General features: G+C 49.1%; 1 protein-coding gene across 1 annotated transcript; it reads left to right on the plus strand.

The window, feature by feature from the left end:
- Positions 1-15,662: 15,662 nt before the first annotated feature.
- Positions 15,663-17,758, plus strand: CHST6 (carbohydrate sulfotransferase 6; the record flags this gene model as incomplete). Its single annotated transcript, XM_082862691.1, has 2 exons — positions 15,663-15,730; positions 16,555-17,758. Exon 2 carries the CDS (start codon positions 16,571-16,573, stop codon positions 17,756-17,758), a length of 1,188 nt encoding a protein of 395 aa, XP_082718817.1. The 5' UTR covers positions 15,663-15,730; positions 16,555-16,570.

Raw genomic sequence — 17,758 nt, forward strand, 5'->3', positions numbered from 1 at the left:
GGTGACAGAGGAGCTGTTGTTGGTATTGGCTCCCACTGCCTGACAACCACAGAGTTTACTTGGAGGGCTAGCGGGAAGCCCAGCTACTTGTGTTTCCCTCGACTAAGGAACAGGGTGCCCATCAGAGTGGGCCGCTTTGGAGAGGACACACAAGGAGCAGGGAGGGGATAAAGAGGATGCTCGCCCAGGCAGCCCAGTCCGGGCCTGGCCTTTAGCAGAATGACACACAGTCCAGCCAGATTACCCTCATGACTGAATGAGTGTCTGCCGAAGAGACCGCTGGAATGGGCCTCTGTTGCAGAGAATTCTCCATTCTCGCCCTAAGGACACCTGGACCTGCTTTATGATACTGAGATATCACTGGCACTGGAAGGACACGCCCTCTGTGATCCACACTTCACTCCCATCCACACACACACTCCTGAGTGCATGCCTCAGTTTACCCTGGAGACTCAGTTTTTATTTCCAAAGCACCTTTTCATTCAAGCTGACCAAAATAAGAGTTTTGGAAACAAACCTGTTTTGAAGTATCCAAGCACAAAAATATCCTAATATCGACCCCTCTGCTTTTTCTTTTAATATTTTGGGCTGTTTATATGCCTAAAGTTTTTTTCTTGAGATTTAAATTAAAAATGGTTTCTGGTTTGAATCACCAAAAGGTAGTGAGTATGGAAAGATAGCTGAAGATGTGTATAAACATGGCTTTGCATTTTATTACATTATTTTCATGCAAAATGTGTATAAAGAACCATGATGTTTTGTAACTTTATAATTAAAATGTTCAAACTGGAAGGTTGCATGTGGCTCTTTAGAGGGAGAGTATTTGGAAAGGGGAGGATGGGGAGGGCAGAGGTTGTGCACACTTCTTGGGGTTACTCACCAGCAGCCTTGCTTTGCCAGGGCTCTGCCCAAAAACCTTGGAGCTTTTGTTAGCTCTTCGCAAAACTCTTGTGGCCCTGCCCCAAGTAAATGTGAATTTTTGGTGAAATCCACATGGCGTGTGGAAACCACAGGCTGGAAAATTACAACTGCATCTGGTGAACATTAGATTATTTACAGATCAGATGTTGGTAGCTTCTGAACCTGAATCACACCTTATAGCTGAAAGAGGGGAAAAATGGAAATATACAGGATATTATTAATTGGACTGTAACCCATCACTACATCATGGTTTGAGACAATTAATATTTGGCAGGGGGAAATCCCTTATTTTGCCAAACGATTTTCCAGTTTCTGTTTGAATCAGGTGAGTTCCCATCATGTAAGATTGATAAAGCAATTAATAACGCTTTCTTCCTTTCTCTTCATGTTCATGCTTTGTAAAAGAAGTTTTGGTTCTTTGAGACCACATAAGTTCTAAATGCCTATTGGGGGAAATGTGTAATTACAGAAACCTAAAGAAAATAGGTTGTCTGTAAATTGCTCCCTAGAAGTTATCACTGTTGGCTTTCTGATACACATCTTTTTAATCTTTTGTTTCTAACATTTTTTGCTATCATAAACAACACGTCTATGAACCTTGCTTATAAATCCTTTTTGCTAGTTTATTTTCTTTAGATCCTAGAAAGAAATTATGAATTCAAAAGCTTATGATGTTCTCAAGGACTTTTTTAAATATATTTACTTTATGTATTTATTTTTGGCTGTGTTAGGTCTTTGTTGCTATGCGGGTCTCCTTGTGGTGAGCGGGGGCTACTCTTGGTTGCAGTGCTCGGGCTTCTCATTGCGGTGGCTTCTCTTGTTGCGGAGCACGGGCTCTAGGTGCGCGGACTTCAGTAGTTGTGGCTTGCCGGCTCTAGAGTACAGGCTCAGTAGTTGTGGCCCAGGGGCTTAGTTGCTCCGCAGCATGTGGGCTCTTCCCTGACCAGGGCTCGAACTTATGTCCCCTGCATTGGCAGGCGGAGTCTTAACCACTGCACCACCAGGGAAGCCCGTTCATGAGGATTTTAATTCATCTTGCCAAACCGCATCCTGGAAAGAATGCACTAATTTATACTTCCAGCGGCAGAGATTTCTTTTAGATCCCACAGCGGATTACAAGAGGTCAGAATTCTCTTTCTTTTTCAGGTGCTTGGACTCTGCTCCGTTATTTGTAGGAGGAAATAGCATCTTTATTTATTGAAACATACCCTGTATTTATCGGGACCTGCTATCAAGTTGAGGCTAGAGCAGGGAGGGGACAGAAAGAGGGGCACAGCCAGCTGCAGGCCTAGCTCCTGAGGGCCACCCGGTGTCCCGGCCCCCAGCTCGGCTACTACCCGGGGAGGCCGCGCGGATCCACCTGGCATCAAGGTGCCTGGGGCTTGGTTTAGGGCTGAGGCTGGGGGCTTAGGAAGCGGTTTGGATTCCAAGTCCTTTCGCTGTGAGGATGCCACCGAGAAGGAGGAGGGGCAAAATTAAGATTCGATTTCCTTCACAAGGGCCTTTTGTGTTCCCAGTAGCCTCCCTTCTCTGGGGATTGGAGGGGGAAGACAACTTTTTGGTCAATTAGTGGGATGAGAGCTGACTCTGCGAGCGCCCTCTGACATCCTTGGCCAAGCCGGGCGCCCCCGGCAGCCCCCCGGGCCCACCTGTGCCCTCCTTCCCCGGGGCTCGCCCGCCCCCGCCGCTGGACGGCCGCCCCTCCCCCGAGGCGTGGCCCCTCCGCCCGAGGTGGGCAGGGTAGCCGGAGCCGGGGGCCAACCGGCTTTTTCCTTCCTTCCCTCCCGCTCCGGCTCCCGCCCGCCGGCTCCGGGACCGCAGCCACGTCTGAAAGCGCCTCATTGTGCGCGCTCCGCTCGGGCCGGCAGCGCAGAGCAGCGCCGCGGGCCTCCGGCGGCCGCCCAGGTAGCGCGGGGCGCGGGGCCGGGCACCCAGGGGGCTCCGGGGCAGGAGGGCCCGAGTCTGTTTCTTGTCCTTGCCCCGGGACTGCTCCGCCAACATCGCATTCTTACGACACCTCTCTTTTTTCAGGGGGAATCCTGCCCTGTTTGCTGGTTCCCGCCGCCTTGGGTCTCCAGGTGCCTCCAATATCTTAGTATCCGCTTCTCAAGTCCATGCCTCTTGGACCCCTCTCCCCGGTGTCACTGGGTGCCCCTTCATAGCCTTGGGACCCTGCGGAACAAATCAGCCGCAGCGGACTCTCCCTGCGAGGAGACAGAGCGGCTGTGGAGAGGAGCTTGGAAAAGACGTCCAGGAGCCTTTGCTGAGACTGGGGCCAGAGGCGTCTGCCTCCCGCCGCGCCAGTCGGGCTGGGACGCCTCGCTTGGGGTATGTTGGTTCGTCCTCTCTCCGCTCGGGATGCCCACACCCTGCGCGGCCTGGGCCTAAGCCAGTGTGGCACAACTGGGAAGGCCCTGATCTTGCGGCCGGGTCGGCTGTGCGAGTTGGAGCTGAGGGTGGTGGTTGTGGTTTTATCAGAACGTGAAAAGAGCATCGCCGCCCCGAGTGCGGGTTGGAAAGTGTCTTCCTGGGGCTTCAGCTGCCCAGGAGATCACTGCTTGGGGATCCCTTGTCTCTTGAAATTTGAGTTTCAAAGGGTATGGCTTTAATCTAGAAAATTCTCCGAGGGCTTTTTCCAGGGAACTGTGGAGGAAAAGCAACTCGGTGAGTGAATTTGGAACCAGATCCAGCTGAATGTGAGTCTGGCGGCCCCTGCTTCTCGCTGCTGGGTCTTGGGCAGCAATAGAGACCTCTCTCGGCCTCAGCGTAGGTGCCCAGCAAATGTTAACTGTCTTTCCTCTTCCCTCTTGTACTGGAGGCATGAGGATGGGAAAACTGAGGCCTCAAGAGCAGAAAGGACTTGGCTGAGGTGAAGCCATGAGCGAGTGAGCCAAGTACCAGAGCATAAGAGCATGCTGCTCAGGGAGCGTTGGCTATGCCAAGGGTTGGATTGTTCCATTTACTCCTCCCGGACCCGTGTGGTAGGCGCTGTTAGAGCCTCGTTTACAAAGGAGCCAACTGAAGCACAGAGAGGTTAGGAGTGACCTGCTCAAAGTCACACACCTCACTGGTGGTAGAGCGAGATTTTAACCCAATCTGGCTTCAGGAGCCAGGCTTTTAGCCATTATTCACTGTCTTCTGTTTTGTATGTAATGCCCCTGCCTAGGCTTGCCACTTTCTGCGGCTAGGGTGCTAGGGTCACTTGGACCTGGTTAGGCTATTGTCCTTGAGCTTTGCTTATGAAAAGGCTTTCCCTTGGATTCACAGAATATAGTTGTGACCCAGGATTTGGGAGATTCCTGAACAAATACTTATAAGTGTACTATGTGCCAGACATTGTTCTGAGTGCTTTATAAATATTAATTCATTTACTCTTCAAATCAAGCCCATGAGTTAGGTTATATTATTTCCCCTATTTATAGATTTTTCTTAAAAAAGGCACAGAGAGGTTAAGTCACTTGCCCAAGATCACACAGTAAGTGATCAAGTGGAGTTCACACTCTTAGCACCTGTGCTGCTCCTACGCCCTCTAATGAGATAGGGTCCCACTTCTAGTCTAGTAAGGGGAGTTAGGTACAGAAATGCATGAACAAGAGTATTCTGGGTGGTGATAGTAGCATTAACAATGATTTCCCCATATCACCTAATACTCAGTCCACATTAAAATTTCTCTGATTACCTCACAGATATCTTCTTGCACTGGGTTTGTTCGAATCAGAATCCAAACAAGGTCCACATGTTGTCTTTGGCTGTTTTGTGTTTTGAGTTGTTTTCTTCTAAAACAGTCCCTTCCTTTTTTCATTTTACGTCATTGACTTGTAAGAATGATTTACTTTTTAAAAATAAATGAATCAAAATAAGAGATTAAAAAATAAACCAGAGGACACTCCAGACTATCCCTGTATATATAAGAGAGCTCAGTCCACACCTGGGGGAACACAAAGGAATGTGCAAAACATGCACCCTCTACACCCATTCCCTGTGTGTGTTACTGCAGAGAAGAGGTGGGTGCCCCAGACTTTAGGGTACTTCAGCCATCAGGTGCTGTGATTTAGACCAACTTAGGTGCTGTGTAAGGTGTGCTTTGAGAATCCCCAAAGCTCAGAGCCAGGGAAAAGGGATTTATGCGTTGATATCTGCTCATCTGCTCTGAAATGCCCCCGGGGTGGCTCTGAGCCAAGGAGGCTTGAGGCTCCTTTCCCAGACTAATTTGATTTCATTTCCCAATAGATTCTTGCAGGCAGATCTGTTTTCTCCAGCAGCATCCGGGTGTGCAACTGTAGCCTCCCTGCCTCTGGCTGATGCCACACAGCTGCTCCTCGGGGCAGGCGCAGAGACGGCAGATGTGGCCAGGGCTTAGGGCCAGGCACGTCTCCTGCCACAGCCTGGCCCAGCCTACAGCCCTGAGGCTGAGTGTGGGCTGGGGGCCCTTGACCAGCCCCTCACGTAGTTCCTTCCCATGCCCCTCTCCTCTGGCCACCTGGGTACTCAGGTCAGGTGGGAGATGGTTTGCAGGCACCTCTCTCCCTGCAATGAAAGCTGAAGTAGGCAAACTCCACCCATGCCTCCTTGAACCAGTGAAATAGAACTGATAATTTATGATTGACAAAGTAATAAAAGTCTCTTGGAGACCACCTGGAAAATGCAGCAAAGCAATAACGAGAAAAAAAATTACCTGTAATCTGGCCATAAAAAGATAGCCACTGATATTCAGCATGCATCCTTCTGGATTTCTTTCTATACATAGTCATGACTTTTGTTTTTTAATAACAGCTTTATTGAGATATAATTCACATAATTTAAAGTTCACCCTTTTAAAGTTTCCAATTCACTGGTTTACAGTAGATTCAGTGTTGTGCGTTAATCACCTCAAGGTTCATCCATGTTGTAGCACGTATCAGTATTCATTTTATTGCCAGATAATATTCAATTATATGGGTACACCCCATTTTGTTTATCCATTCGTCGATTGATGGACATGTAGGATGTTTCCACTTTGGGGCTATTATGATTAATGCTGCTGTGAAAGTTCATGAAGAAGTTTTTGTGTGGATATATGTTTTCAGTTCTCTTGGATTTATGGTATTGTAGAGTGGGATCACTGGATCACATGGTAGCTCTATGATTATCTGAGGGACTACCTGTTTTCCACAGCAACTGCATCATTTTACATTCCCACCAGCAGCATATGAGGGCTCCAGTTCTACCATGTTCTCAGTAACACTTGCTATTATTTGTCTTTTCTCTTAGAGTCAACCTAGTGGATGGGTATCTCATTGTAGTTTTTGTTTTTGTTTTTGTTTTTTGTTTTTTTGCGGTACACGGGCCTCTCACTGTTGTGGCCTCTCCCGTTGCAGAGCACAGGCTCCGGACGCGCAGGCTCAGCGGCCATGGCTCACGGGCCCAGCCGCTCCGCGGCATGTGGGATCTTCCCGGACTGGGGCACGAACCCGTGTCCCCTGCGTAGGCAGGCAGACTCTCAACCACTGTGCCACCAGGGAAGCCCATCCTTTCAGTTTCTTGATGGTGTTCTTTGATGTTCATGTATTTTTAACACAATTGGATGTTTTGTTGTGTTTTTTCCACTTGATATTATATAGTGAAGTGCTCTAAAGTTAGTTGGGGTTCATATTCTGACTTTGCTGCTGTGTGGGTCCTTTAGGCAAGTTCATAAATCTTTCTAAGCCTCAGTTTCCTCTTCTGTAAAATAGGGATGAGCATCAGATACACTTCATAGGGTTGTTGTGGGGTAATCCTGATTTCATAATCAGAAGATGGGTGGGAAAGGCTTGGCATATAGGAAGCCCTCAACAGGTAGTATTAACTGGTGTTCCATGTTTCCCACTCCACTGTAGACACCCATCTTTCTCCTCCTCTCTCTCCCCTTTTCTCCCTTACTGCTTTTCCTTTGTCTCTTGCTTTTCTTTTCTCTTTCCCTCTTCGTCTTTCCTCCTCTTTCTTGCCCTCCTTGTCAGCCTTCTCTGTAACAGATGCCTTGGCCTCCACTAGAGCTGATTTGCCTACAGGGATAGCCCTTGACGCCTAGAGTCCACGCATCCCTCATCCGGAATCTCTTTTCTTTAGCCTTTGGGATTCCTGAACAGGGATGGCCTCCAGCTGATGCCAAAATGAGATAGATCTGAGCCAGGGATTTGTACCTAGTATTACCTTTCACTCCCTTAGATTCTGTGCCAGGGCTGGGAGAGGCTGGTGACCAGAGGAGCTGCTGAGTCAAAGGCCGGCAGAGCAGAGCTACAAGTGAGTGCTGCCCAGAGAGCTGGATCCCTGGGCTCCCGCTTGGGCCCTGCTGTGGCAAAGCCTCCCCTGTCCTGTAGCTCAGTGTTCCCATCTGCACATCAGGTAGGACAATAGCACCTTCCTGTGTCTCTCAGGCCAAGAATTAGTCAGGGATGGTTAGAAGCTATCGAAACTTTAAGATGCTCAGCAGAAAGAAATACGGGACAAGTGGGGAGTTACTCCCTTTGGATTTGGGTAACAGAGGACCTGATATCAATTCAGCAAATATTTATTTTTATTTTGTTTATTTATTTATTTATTTTTGGCTGCGTTGGGTCTTCGTTGCTGCGCATGAGCTTTCTCTAGTTGCGGGGAGCGGGGGCTACTCTTCCGCTGTGGTGCGCGGGCTTCTCATTGTGGTGGCTTCTCTTGTGGCAGAGCACAGGCTCTAGGTGTGCGGGCTCAGTAGTTGTGGCTTGTGGGCTGTAGAGCGCAGACTCAGCAGTTGTGACACACGGGCTTAGTTGCTCCAAGGCATGTGGGATCTTCGTGGACCAAGGCTCAAACCCATGTCCCCTGCGTTGGCAGGCAGATTCTTAACCATTGCGCCACCAGGGAAGCCCCAGCAAATAATTATTAATATCATCGACTCACTCACGCTTTGGGACAATCCCTGACATGACACTTAACTATCTTATCAGATTCTTTTTTTTTTTTTTTTTTTCCCCCGGTACGCAGGCCTCTCACTGTTGTGGCCTCTCCCGTTGTGGAGCACAGGCTCCAGACGCGCAGGCTCAGTGGCCATGGCTCACGGGCCCAGCTGCTCCATGGCATGTGGGATCTTCCTGGACCGGGACACAAACCCGTGTCCCCTGCATCAGCAGGCGGACTCTCAACCACCGCTCCACCAGGGAAGCCCCGTCAGGCGGGATTCTTAACTTTTTTTTTAAAGCAATCCAGTGATTTTAGTGTTAGGTTGTTTTTTGTTTGGAAAAAATAAGAGGTTACTTCACAGTCTCTGCTTCCTGAAATGTGGCGTCAGGCTTAAATAGCTGGGTCATTTTCTTTTTAATTTTTTTTTTATTTTTGTGGCTACGGTGGGTCTTCATTGCTGCACACAGGCTTTCTCTAGTTGCGGTGAGCAGGGGCTACTCTTCGTTGTGGTGCGTGGGCTTCTCATTGTGGTGGCTTCTCTTGTTGCGGAGCACAGGCTCTAGGCACGTGGGCTTCAGTAGTTGTGGCGCATGGGTTCAGTTGCTCGCGGCATGTGGGATCTTCCTGGACCAGGGCTCGAATCCATGTCCCCTGCATTGGCAGGCGGATTCTTAACCACCGTGCCACCAGGGAAGCCCCTGGATCATTTTTTTTTTAATTGATCCCATTCTTTGAAAGCCTTATAGTTTGTAGGCACTGAATTTATGACTATACAGCTAGTGTTTCTGAAAGGACAGGAATTAAAAAGCTGCAGTGACCTCCCACCAGTGCAGGACCAGTTCCATAGTCTCCCATGTGCCAATGGGCAACGTGTCTTAGTGGCCTGAATACACAGGATCCCAGCTCTCTACTATGGGAGACCTAATCTTGCTGGTCTTGGATACAAAACAAGGTCTCCAGGCCTTTTGATAAAATTAATTAGCATTTCTTTCTGCCTTATCTTGTTAATTGAGATTTTACAGGCTATCATATTGGCCATTATAGAAAGCAGGACAGAGCGCTTTTCTTTCCTCTCAGTCCCTTTTCCTTCCCTCCAAATTACTGTATTTACGGAAACAATATGCTTCAGTAAGTAGGACACTTTCCTCTTTTTTTTTTGGCTGCGTGACTTGTGGAATCTTAGTTCCATGACCAGGGGTTGAACCCGGAACCCGGGCCCTCGGTAATGAAAGCACCCAGTCCTAACCACTGGACCACCAGGGAAGTCCCGACACTTTCCTCTTCACATACTTCTTACTGAACCAAATCTGTTTCACATTTCTTGAGGCAGGTATTGTTTCTCTAACTATAATTTTACACAGATGATGTTCTATATATAGTGAGGGTGAGGGAATAAAAGAGGTTTGGGGAAATTCAAGGAGCAGTTCTGGGTAGATTGTATAGAATAGGGCAAGTACAAGTTGAAAATCCTCGGCTGTGGCCCTGTCAGCAGTGTCTAGCTGTGTGAGATCCAGGAAAGCATGTATCACTAGGTTTTGCTTTCTTTAACAGAAAATCTGCAATGAATGGGACTGGGTTCAATGGGATGATTTCTTTCTTTTCTTTTTCTTGAGACACTGTACGTACAGCCTGTTTGGCCTTCCTTCAGACCCTTGAACATGAAATGCTTCTTCTCAGAGCCTTTAGAGATGCTGCTTCATCTAACTGACTACTCCCAAACCCTTCTCTCTGCCCGTTCCTCACACAGCCCTTCCCATGGTTAATTCCTACTCATCCATCAGCAAGTACTTCCTAAGGAAAGATTTCCCTACTCGCCCTTAGCTATGGGCTCCCATAGCACTGTCCTTCCCCTCCATTACACTTATTATGCTTGTGGTTAAATGATCACTTGTTTCATGGTGACCTTCTCAGCTAGAAATTAAGCTGAAGGCAGTGGCCACATGTCGATATTTAGTTTCATACTTTGCACATAATAGTCATGTAATAAATGTTTACAGAATGAAGTAGTATATGTAAATACACTAAAGAATTTCATATAAAATTTCAGGACATTTACAGATTTTCCAGTATCTATATACTTTACTTTTTCTTTTAGGTCCTATATATATTTTTTTTCTTTTTTTTTAAAATTTTGGCCATGCCAGGTCTTAGTTACAGCACGTGGGCTCTTAGTTGCAGCATGCAGACTCTTGGTCGCAGCATGCATGCAGGATCTAGTTCCCCAACCAGGGATCGAACCTGGGCCCCTTGCATTGGGAGCACAGAGTCTTACCTACTGGACCACCAGGGAAGTCCCGTAGGTCCCATATACTTTAAAATTATTTATTTATTTTTATTAAAGTACAGTTGATTTACAATGTTTCAGGTATACAGCAAAGTGATTCAATTATATATATATTATATATATTCAGTTATATATATATACAGTAGGTTATTACAAGATATTCCCCGTGCTATACAGTAGGTCCTTGTTATTTATCTATTTTATATATAGTAGTGTGTAGCTGTTAATCCCAAATTCCTAATTTATCCCCCCCCTTCCCCCTGGTAACTGTAAGTTTATTTTCTATGTCTGTGAGTCTATTTCTGTTTTGTAAATAAGTTCATTTGTATCATTTTTTTAGATTCCACATATAAGTGATATCATATGGTATTTGTCTTTCTCTGTCTGACTTACTTAGTATGATAATCTCTAGGCCCATCCATGTTGCTGCAAATAGCATTATTTTATTCTTTTTTATAGCTGGGTAATAGTCCATTGCATATATGTACCACATCTTCTGTATCCATTCATCTGTTGATGAGCATTTAGGTTGCTTCCATGTCTTGACTAATGTAAATTATGCTGCTGTGAACACTGGGGTGGATGTATCTTTTTGAATTAGAGTTGTTGTCTTTTCGGATATATGCTCAGGAGTGGGACTGCTGGATCATATGGTAGCTCTATATTTAGTTTTTTGAGAAACCTCCATTGTTGTGGAGCACGGACTCTAGGCGCGCGGGCTTCAGTAGTTGCGGCATGGGAGTTTCAGTAGTTGTGGCTCGTGGGCTCCAGAGTGCAGGCTCAGTAGTTGTGGCGCACAGACTTAGTTGCTCCGCGGCATGTGGGATCTTCCCGAACCAGGTATCAAACCCGTGTCCCCTGCATTGGCAGGAGGATTCTTAACCACTGTGCCACCAGGGAAGTCCTTTTCTAGGAGTTTTATAGTATTCAGTGTGACATTTAGGTCTTTAATCCATTTTGAGTTCATTTTTGTATATGGTGTTAGAGGTTTCTTAACTTTTTATTGAAATATACATGCAGAAAAGAGCACAGTTCACATAAAAGTGACTTTTCACAAGTTGAACATGCTCATGTACTTAGTACCTCCATCAAGAAACAGGGCATAACCAGCCCCTAGAAGCTCTCTCTGCCCATGCTCCCTTACAGTTCTACCCTCAACCCATCCCACCAAGGGGATCCACTATCTAATCAGAACTCTTGGTTGTAAGTGACAGAAACTCAACTCATGCTGGCTTAAGCAAAAATGGAGTATTTTCCCCAACTGAAAAGTACATGGGTGAATCTCGGCACAGCTGGATCTGGTGCCGTCAGCTTGCTCACGGGCTCCCAGTCTTTCTTTTCTCTGCTCATTTCTCTCCTATATTGGCTTTATACCCAGGCAATTTCCCTCTTCCCTTCAGATCTGCAAAAATCCTGGGATTAGACTTGGGGCTGATGTCCGTTCCTAAGCCAGTTGCTGTGGCAGGGAGATAGTGTGTGGAATATACAGATGAACCAGACTTGAGACACAGGACTCCCTAAGAACCAGGGGGTGGTGGGTCAGCCCTACCCAAACCACACGTGCTTTATGTGGGTGAGGGGTGGTTCCTCAAAGAAAAATCTAGAGGCTGTTACCAAAAGAAGGGGAAATAGGTTCTGAATGAACACAGACAGCCCTGTCCAATGCACCTGTGCAGTACCGAGCCCACACTAGGTACCTGAGAACAGATGCTCCCTTGCAAAAACCCACCATCCCAACCCTCAAGTTGCTCACAGGCAAGAAGGAGAGGCAAAGTGTCACACAGGGCAGAACGATGTGTGCCTGGAGAGAGGCAGGGATGAGGTGTCTTCAGAGATGCTGAGATGACTTCTGGTGGGACTCAGTGCTGGCTACTCACAGTGGAGGGGTAGGAGAGCGTGGAGCTTGCTGGAGGAACAGTAGTGATTCCAGATTATCTGAAATATAAGATGCTGGCTGGGAGTAATGGGAAGTGAAGTTGGATAGCTGAAGGTTGCTGAGTAGGAGAATGGCATGATCAAATGATCAAATGTAGGGACTTCCCTGGCGGTCCAGTGGTTAAGACCCCACGCTTCCACTGCAAGGGGCATGGGTTCGATCCCGGGTTGGGGAACTAACTGCATGCCAAGCAGCTGGCTGAAAAAAAAAAAAAAAAAGGGGATTTATTGTGAAATATCTTTGCCCAGCTATTTCACTCCCCTCCCAGGGGAAGCTAATATGGTCACTGTCTTCTATAAACTTCCAGGGATACCTAATGCTTATTCAAGCTCTGTGTATTATTTTGACAAAAGTAAATTTTAAAAATGCTTTATGACAAAAAATCTTCAGTGACTTGAGAAAGACAACTCTGTAAGGTGGTCCTGGTTATCAGGGTAGGAAGAGGAATTTTATATTCCTTCAGTGGCCTCTTGCACTTTACTCCTACCCGTCTCCCTTGAAATATATAATTAATTTAAACATCATCATCATCACCGTCAAAGACTTTGTGGAAATTGGAGACAGGGCTGCCTCTGAGGTGGGCTTGGGGGGAGGCAAAGGGGACAGAGAACATCACTTCCTGTTGACTGAATGGCCCTTTGCTCTCTGATGTGGGGCTGTGTCTGCCGGAGGATGGGGCCCCTTTTCTAATTTTGACAAATAAAACCTGAGCCCACAACTCCCTCGCCTGTACCTTTCAAATTTTATGCCGCCTCTTTGTATCACCTTTTCCAAAAATTAGACATATAATTAATATAGACCCACAAAAAATTAAAAAGAAAAGAATTCATATCAGAGGCAGATGGCCCTTCCAGGATGGGGGACTTCATTGAGCAAATGCTTAGGAGAGGGGCCACCCAGAGCCCCACGCTGGGGGTCTGGCACTTGGATTTAAACCCCTGCCCTGCCCATTACCAGCTGTATATTCATGTCTCTGAGCCCCACTACCTCAACTAAAACAGACAGGAATAGTTTCTACCTCCTAGGGATTTGGGGAGAAGAAAATTCAATCATGAAGATGAAGTACCCATCACAGTGCCTGCCTGACATGTTCTTTGTAACTTGAACCCTGGGGCAGTTGGTGGGTGCGCTGAATATAAGGCACGTTCTCAGAAAACTCCCAGCTGAGACCTGGACTTCTCTGGACACTCTACGTGGGTAGGATGTTTCCATCCCTTTTCTAGTTCTTGAGTTCCAATCACAGGATCAGGTAACAGTTCCCGTATTGTGTGAGTCACTTAAGAAGACCCCTGGCATCCCTGGAGTGCATGTAACAAGCACCTTGGCCTGGGATCAAGATCCTCCTTACCCAGGGGAGGGCAGGGCTGGCTTGGGCAGCTGTGCTTGGGCCCAGGAATCAGGGTCCTGTGTTTTGCAGGGATCTCCCAGGGATGGGAGAGGCCAGCAGTCTATGACAGAAAGTGCCAGGAACTTAGAAGTCCTGGGTTGGGGTCCCAGCTTCCCTGCTGTCTCTCCAAGCCTTGGGCCCTTCGTCTAAAAAACTGAGATCATAATGCCCACCTCAGGGGCCGTTGAGTTAAATCACCTAGCACTTGAGGTAATTTATATCAGCAAGTATGTGTTCGAGTTTCCTCCCTCTCCTGCACCCTGTTCTCAGGAAGCACACCCTCGAGGAGAGGAGGTGACGTGTGCAGAGCAGGTGGGTGGCTGCTGTCCTCGTCTTCAATGTGATCCAGGAGTGGGCGAGGTATCCAGGAGGCAGTTCTGGACTCGGCAGGTGACAGAGCTGTTGGGCATCCTCCACCCGATCCTGCAGCCTCCTGATAAGGGGAAGAGGTAGATATGGGCTCTGCTCATGGTTTAGATGCCAGCTTCCCTCAGTGGTGAGGTGGACAGTGAAGGTGGCTTGGTGGGGAGCAAAAGGAAAGAGGAAAGAAACTTCCAGGTCCTTTCCTTCCAGATTGGCTCATCCTTGAGATCATTGCAGGAGCAGCAGTGCAAAGAAGAGAAAACTCTGGGGCCTCGGGGTGTGGGAGCTGGGCTCAGTGTTCCTTTCACTCTGTAGGACACTCTGTGGGACACTTTTTTTAAATTTTTATTTATTTTAACATCTTTATTAGAGTATAATTGGTTTACAATGCATGTCAGTTTCTGCTTTATAACAAAGGGAATCAGTTATACATATACATATATCCCCATATCTCTTCCCTCTTGCGTCTCCCTCCTACCCTCCCTATCCCACCCCTCTAGGTGGTCACAAACCACCTAGCTGATTCCCTGTGCTATGCGGCTGCTTCCCACTAGCTATCTATTTTACGTTTGGTAGTGTATATATGTCCGTGCCACTCTCTCACTTCATCCCAGCTTACCTTCCCCCTCCCCGTGTCCTCAAGTCCATTCTCTCATCTGCGTCTTTATTCCTGTCCTGCCCCTAGGTTCTTCTGACCATTTTCTTTTTTTTAGATTCCATATATATGTGTTAGCATATGGTATTTGTTTTTCTCTTTCTGACTTACTTCACTCTGTATGACAGTCTCTAGGTCCTTCCACCTCACTACAAATAACTCAGTTTTGTTACACACTTTCTTTTTAAATTAATTTTTATTGGAGTATAGTTGATTTACAATGTTGTGTTAGTTTCTATTGTACAGCAAAGTGAATCAGTTATACGTATACATATATCCACTCTTTTTTAGATTCAATTTCCATATAGGTCACTACAGAATATTGAGTAGAGTTCCCTGTGCTATACAGTAGGTCCTTGTTAGTTATCTACTTTTTTTTTTTTTTTTTTTGCGGTACGTGGGCCTCTCACTGTTGTGGTCTCTCCCGTTGCGGAGCACAGGCTCCGGACTCGCAGGCTCAGTGGCCATGGCTCACGGGCCCAGCCGCTCCGCGGCATGTGGGATCTTCCCGGACCAGGGCACAAACCCGTGTCCCCTGCATTGGCAGGCAGACTCTCAACCACTGCGCCACCAGGGAAGCCCTAGTTATCTACTTTATATATAGTGTGTATACGTCAATCCCAATCTCCCAATTCATCCCTCCTCCCCCGCCCCGGGGAGGGTGACATTCTTAAGATCCACTGAAGGACTCAGGGGTGGTTGGGGGCTACAGGGGGCCTGGGAGAAGCTGGGATTCCAAGTGTAGGTGACTTCAGGGGTCTTATCTGGGTGGGGACTTCCCATGGTTCCTCCTCTCCAGACACAGCTGAACGCTACAACAGTAACACGGGGCATGCATGGCACTTTACCAAGCCCTTTCCTCGTATGTCTTTGTAGCAGCATCTCTCACAAGAACCCTAAGGTCAAATGTTATCATCCCCGTTTTACAGAGGAAGATATTGAGTCTTGGAGTAGTTAAGTCATTTGCTCCAGGGTTCACAGCTTCTGAGTGGCATCAGAGGAACTCAAACCCAGCAGGAGAGACGGTTATTTCACTCCCATCTGGAAAAATGTATCCAGCTGCCTGCTGGTCTGGGCCCAGCTCCAGCCAGGGGCAGGACAGCTACACTCCCACCCGTGGGGAACTTTCTGTCAGTCTGGGAAGGCAGAGCCCTCCCAGTGTGCAGGGCCATCTCCTCCTGTGGGACTCTGACCCAGCTTCCCTCCTGCTTTCCCAGGCCCTGAAAAACCTCCAGGCATCTCCCATGGATCTGTGACCGAGGTGGGCAGCTCTCCCAGCAGCCCTGGACAGCAGTGAGTAACCTCAGCATGGAAAGGGGTCTGATTCTGCCCTCATCTCTCCCTTTCTCTGTCTCCATCCTACCTCTCCCTTAACTCATTTCTTCTGCAAAATTACACGAATCCAGAAGGATATCCTCCCTTGGGAATCCTGCAGCACTTCACTCTCCATGGGTGAGAGCAACAGTTGCTGTTCTTTGTCTATATGTTTATTTTTAATAACAAAAGTTGTGTCTGCTTGTTTAAAAAGTCAAACAATGCAGAAGCACACTACGTAGAAAGTGCAAGTTTTCAGTTATGAGAAATGCCCCACCCCTCTGTGCTCATCCCAATGCTCCAGAACCAGAATTAATCCCCTTTTTACAGATGGGTAAACTGAGTCACAGAGAGATGAAGCGTTTGGTCCAAGATCATAGGCTAGGAAGTGGCGGAGCCAGGGAGGGTTCTGCCAAATCACCCATCAAGCTATTTAGCTAAACTACCTACAACTTTTCCCCTAAAAGGAATTTTAAGTGAAAAGCAGGAATTCTGTTTTAAATATATTTCCCCCTCTGGATAGAAAGAAAAGGGGGCGTGGGGAGAGAAAGAGAAAAGGGAAAAAACACTGCCCCATAGTATTGTGCAACTGGCCTTTAGCTCTGTAAAGGCTGGATCATGGCTCATGTCTTAAAGTCACATTCCCGGAAGGGCGCCCAACTGAGATGGCCGTGGCCTTGGGAGGCCTCCACAGGTGGGGTGGTCAAGTCCCAGGGCTGCTCCCTGGCAGCACCAGACAGGAGTTGGGGTGTGGGATGGGTGAGCGGGTCGCGGTCCCTGACGGCTGCACTCTCCCTCCGCAGGCACCCGGCCGGCGGCATGTGGCTGCGGCGCATCTCCAGCACCGCGGTGACCGCGCTCCTGCTGGCGCAGACTGGCCTCCTGCTCTTCCTAGTCTCCCGGCCCAGGCCGCCGTCCCCGGTGGGTGACGAGGAGAGGGTGCATGTGCTGGTGCTGTCCTCGTGGCGCTCGGGCTCGTCCTTCGTGGGCCAGCTCTTCAGCCAGCACCCCAATGTCTTCTACCTGATGGAGCCTGCGTGGCACGTGTGGGCCGCTTTGTCGCAGGGCAGCGCGGTGGCGCTACACATGGCGGTGCGCGATCTGGTGCGCTCCGTCTTCCTGTGCGACATGGACGTGTTCGACGCCTACCTGCCGTGGCGGCGCAACCTGTCGGACCTCTTCCAGTGGGCGGAGAGCCGCGCGCTGTGCTCGCCGCCCGCCTGCAGCGCCTTCCCGCGCGGCGCCATCAGCAGCGAGGCAGTGTGCAAGCCGCTGTGCGCGCGACGGCCCTTCGGCCTGGCCCAGGAGGCCTGCCGCACCTACAGCCACGTGGTGCTCAAGGAGGTGCGCTTCTTCAACCTGCAGGTGCTCTACCCGCTGCTCAGCGACCCGGCGCTCAACCTGCGCATCGTGCACCTGGTGCGCGACCCGCGGGCTGTGCTGCGCTCGCGCGAGCAGACGGCCAAGGCACTGGCCCGTGACAACGGCATCGTGTTGGGCACCAACGGCAAGTGGGTGGAGGCCGACCCGGACCTGCGTGTGGTGCGCGAGGTGTGCCGCAGCCACGTGCGCATCGCCGAGGCCGCCATGCGCAAGCCACCGCCCTCCCTGCGCGGCCGCTACCGCCTGGTGCGCTTCGAGGACCTGGCACGGGCGCCTCTGCCCGAGATCCGCGCGCTCTACGCCTTCGCAGGCCTGAGCCTCACGCCGCAGCTCGAGGCCTGGATCCACAACATCACCCACGGGGTCGGGCCAGGCGCCCGCCGTGAGGCCTTCAAGACTACGTCCAGGGACGCGCTCAACGTCTCGCAGGCCTGGCGCCACACGCTGCCCTTTGCCAAGATCCGCCGCGTGCAGGAGCTGTGTGCGGGCGCACTGCAGCTGCTGGGCTACCGGCCAGTGTTCTCTGAGGACGAGCAGCGCGACCTCGCCCTGGACCTCATGCTGCCGCGCGGCCCGAGCAGTTTTAGCTGGGCATCGTCCACTGCCGAGCACTCCGGGCCGTAG

This window comes from Leucopleurus acutus (assembly GCF_964270905.1).
Source record: "Leucopleurus acutus genome assembly, chromosome: 20".
Lineage (NCBI taxonomy): Eukaryota > Metazoa > Chordata > Mammalia > Artiodactyla > Delphinidae > Leucopleurus > Leucopleurus acutus.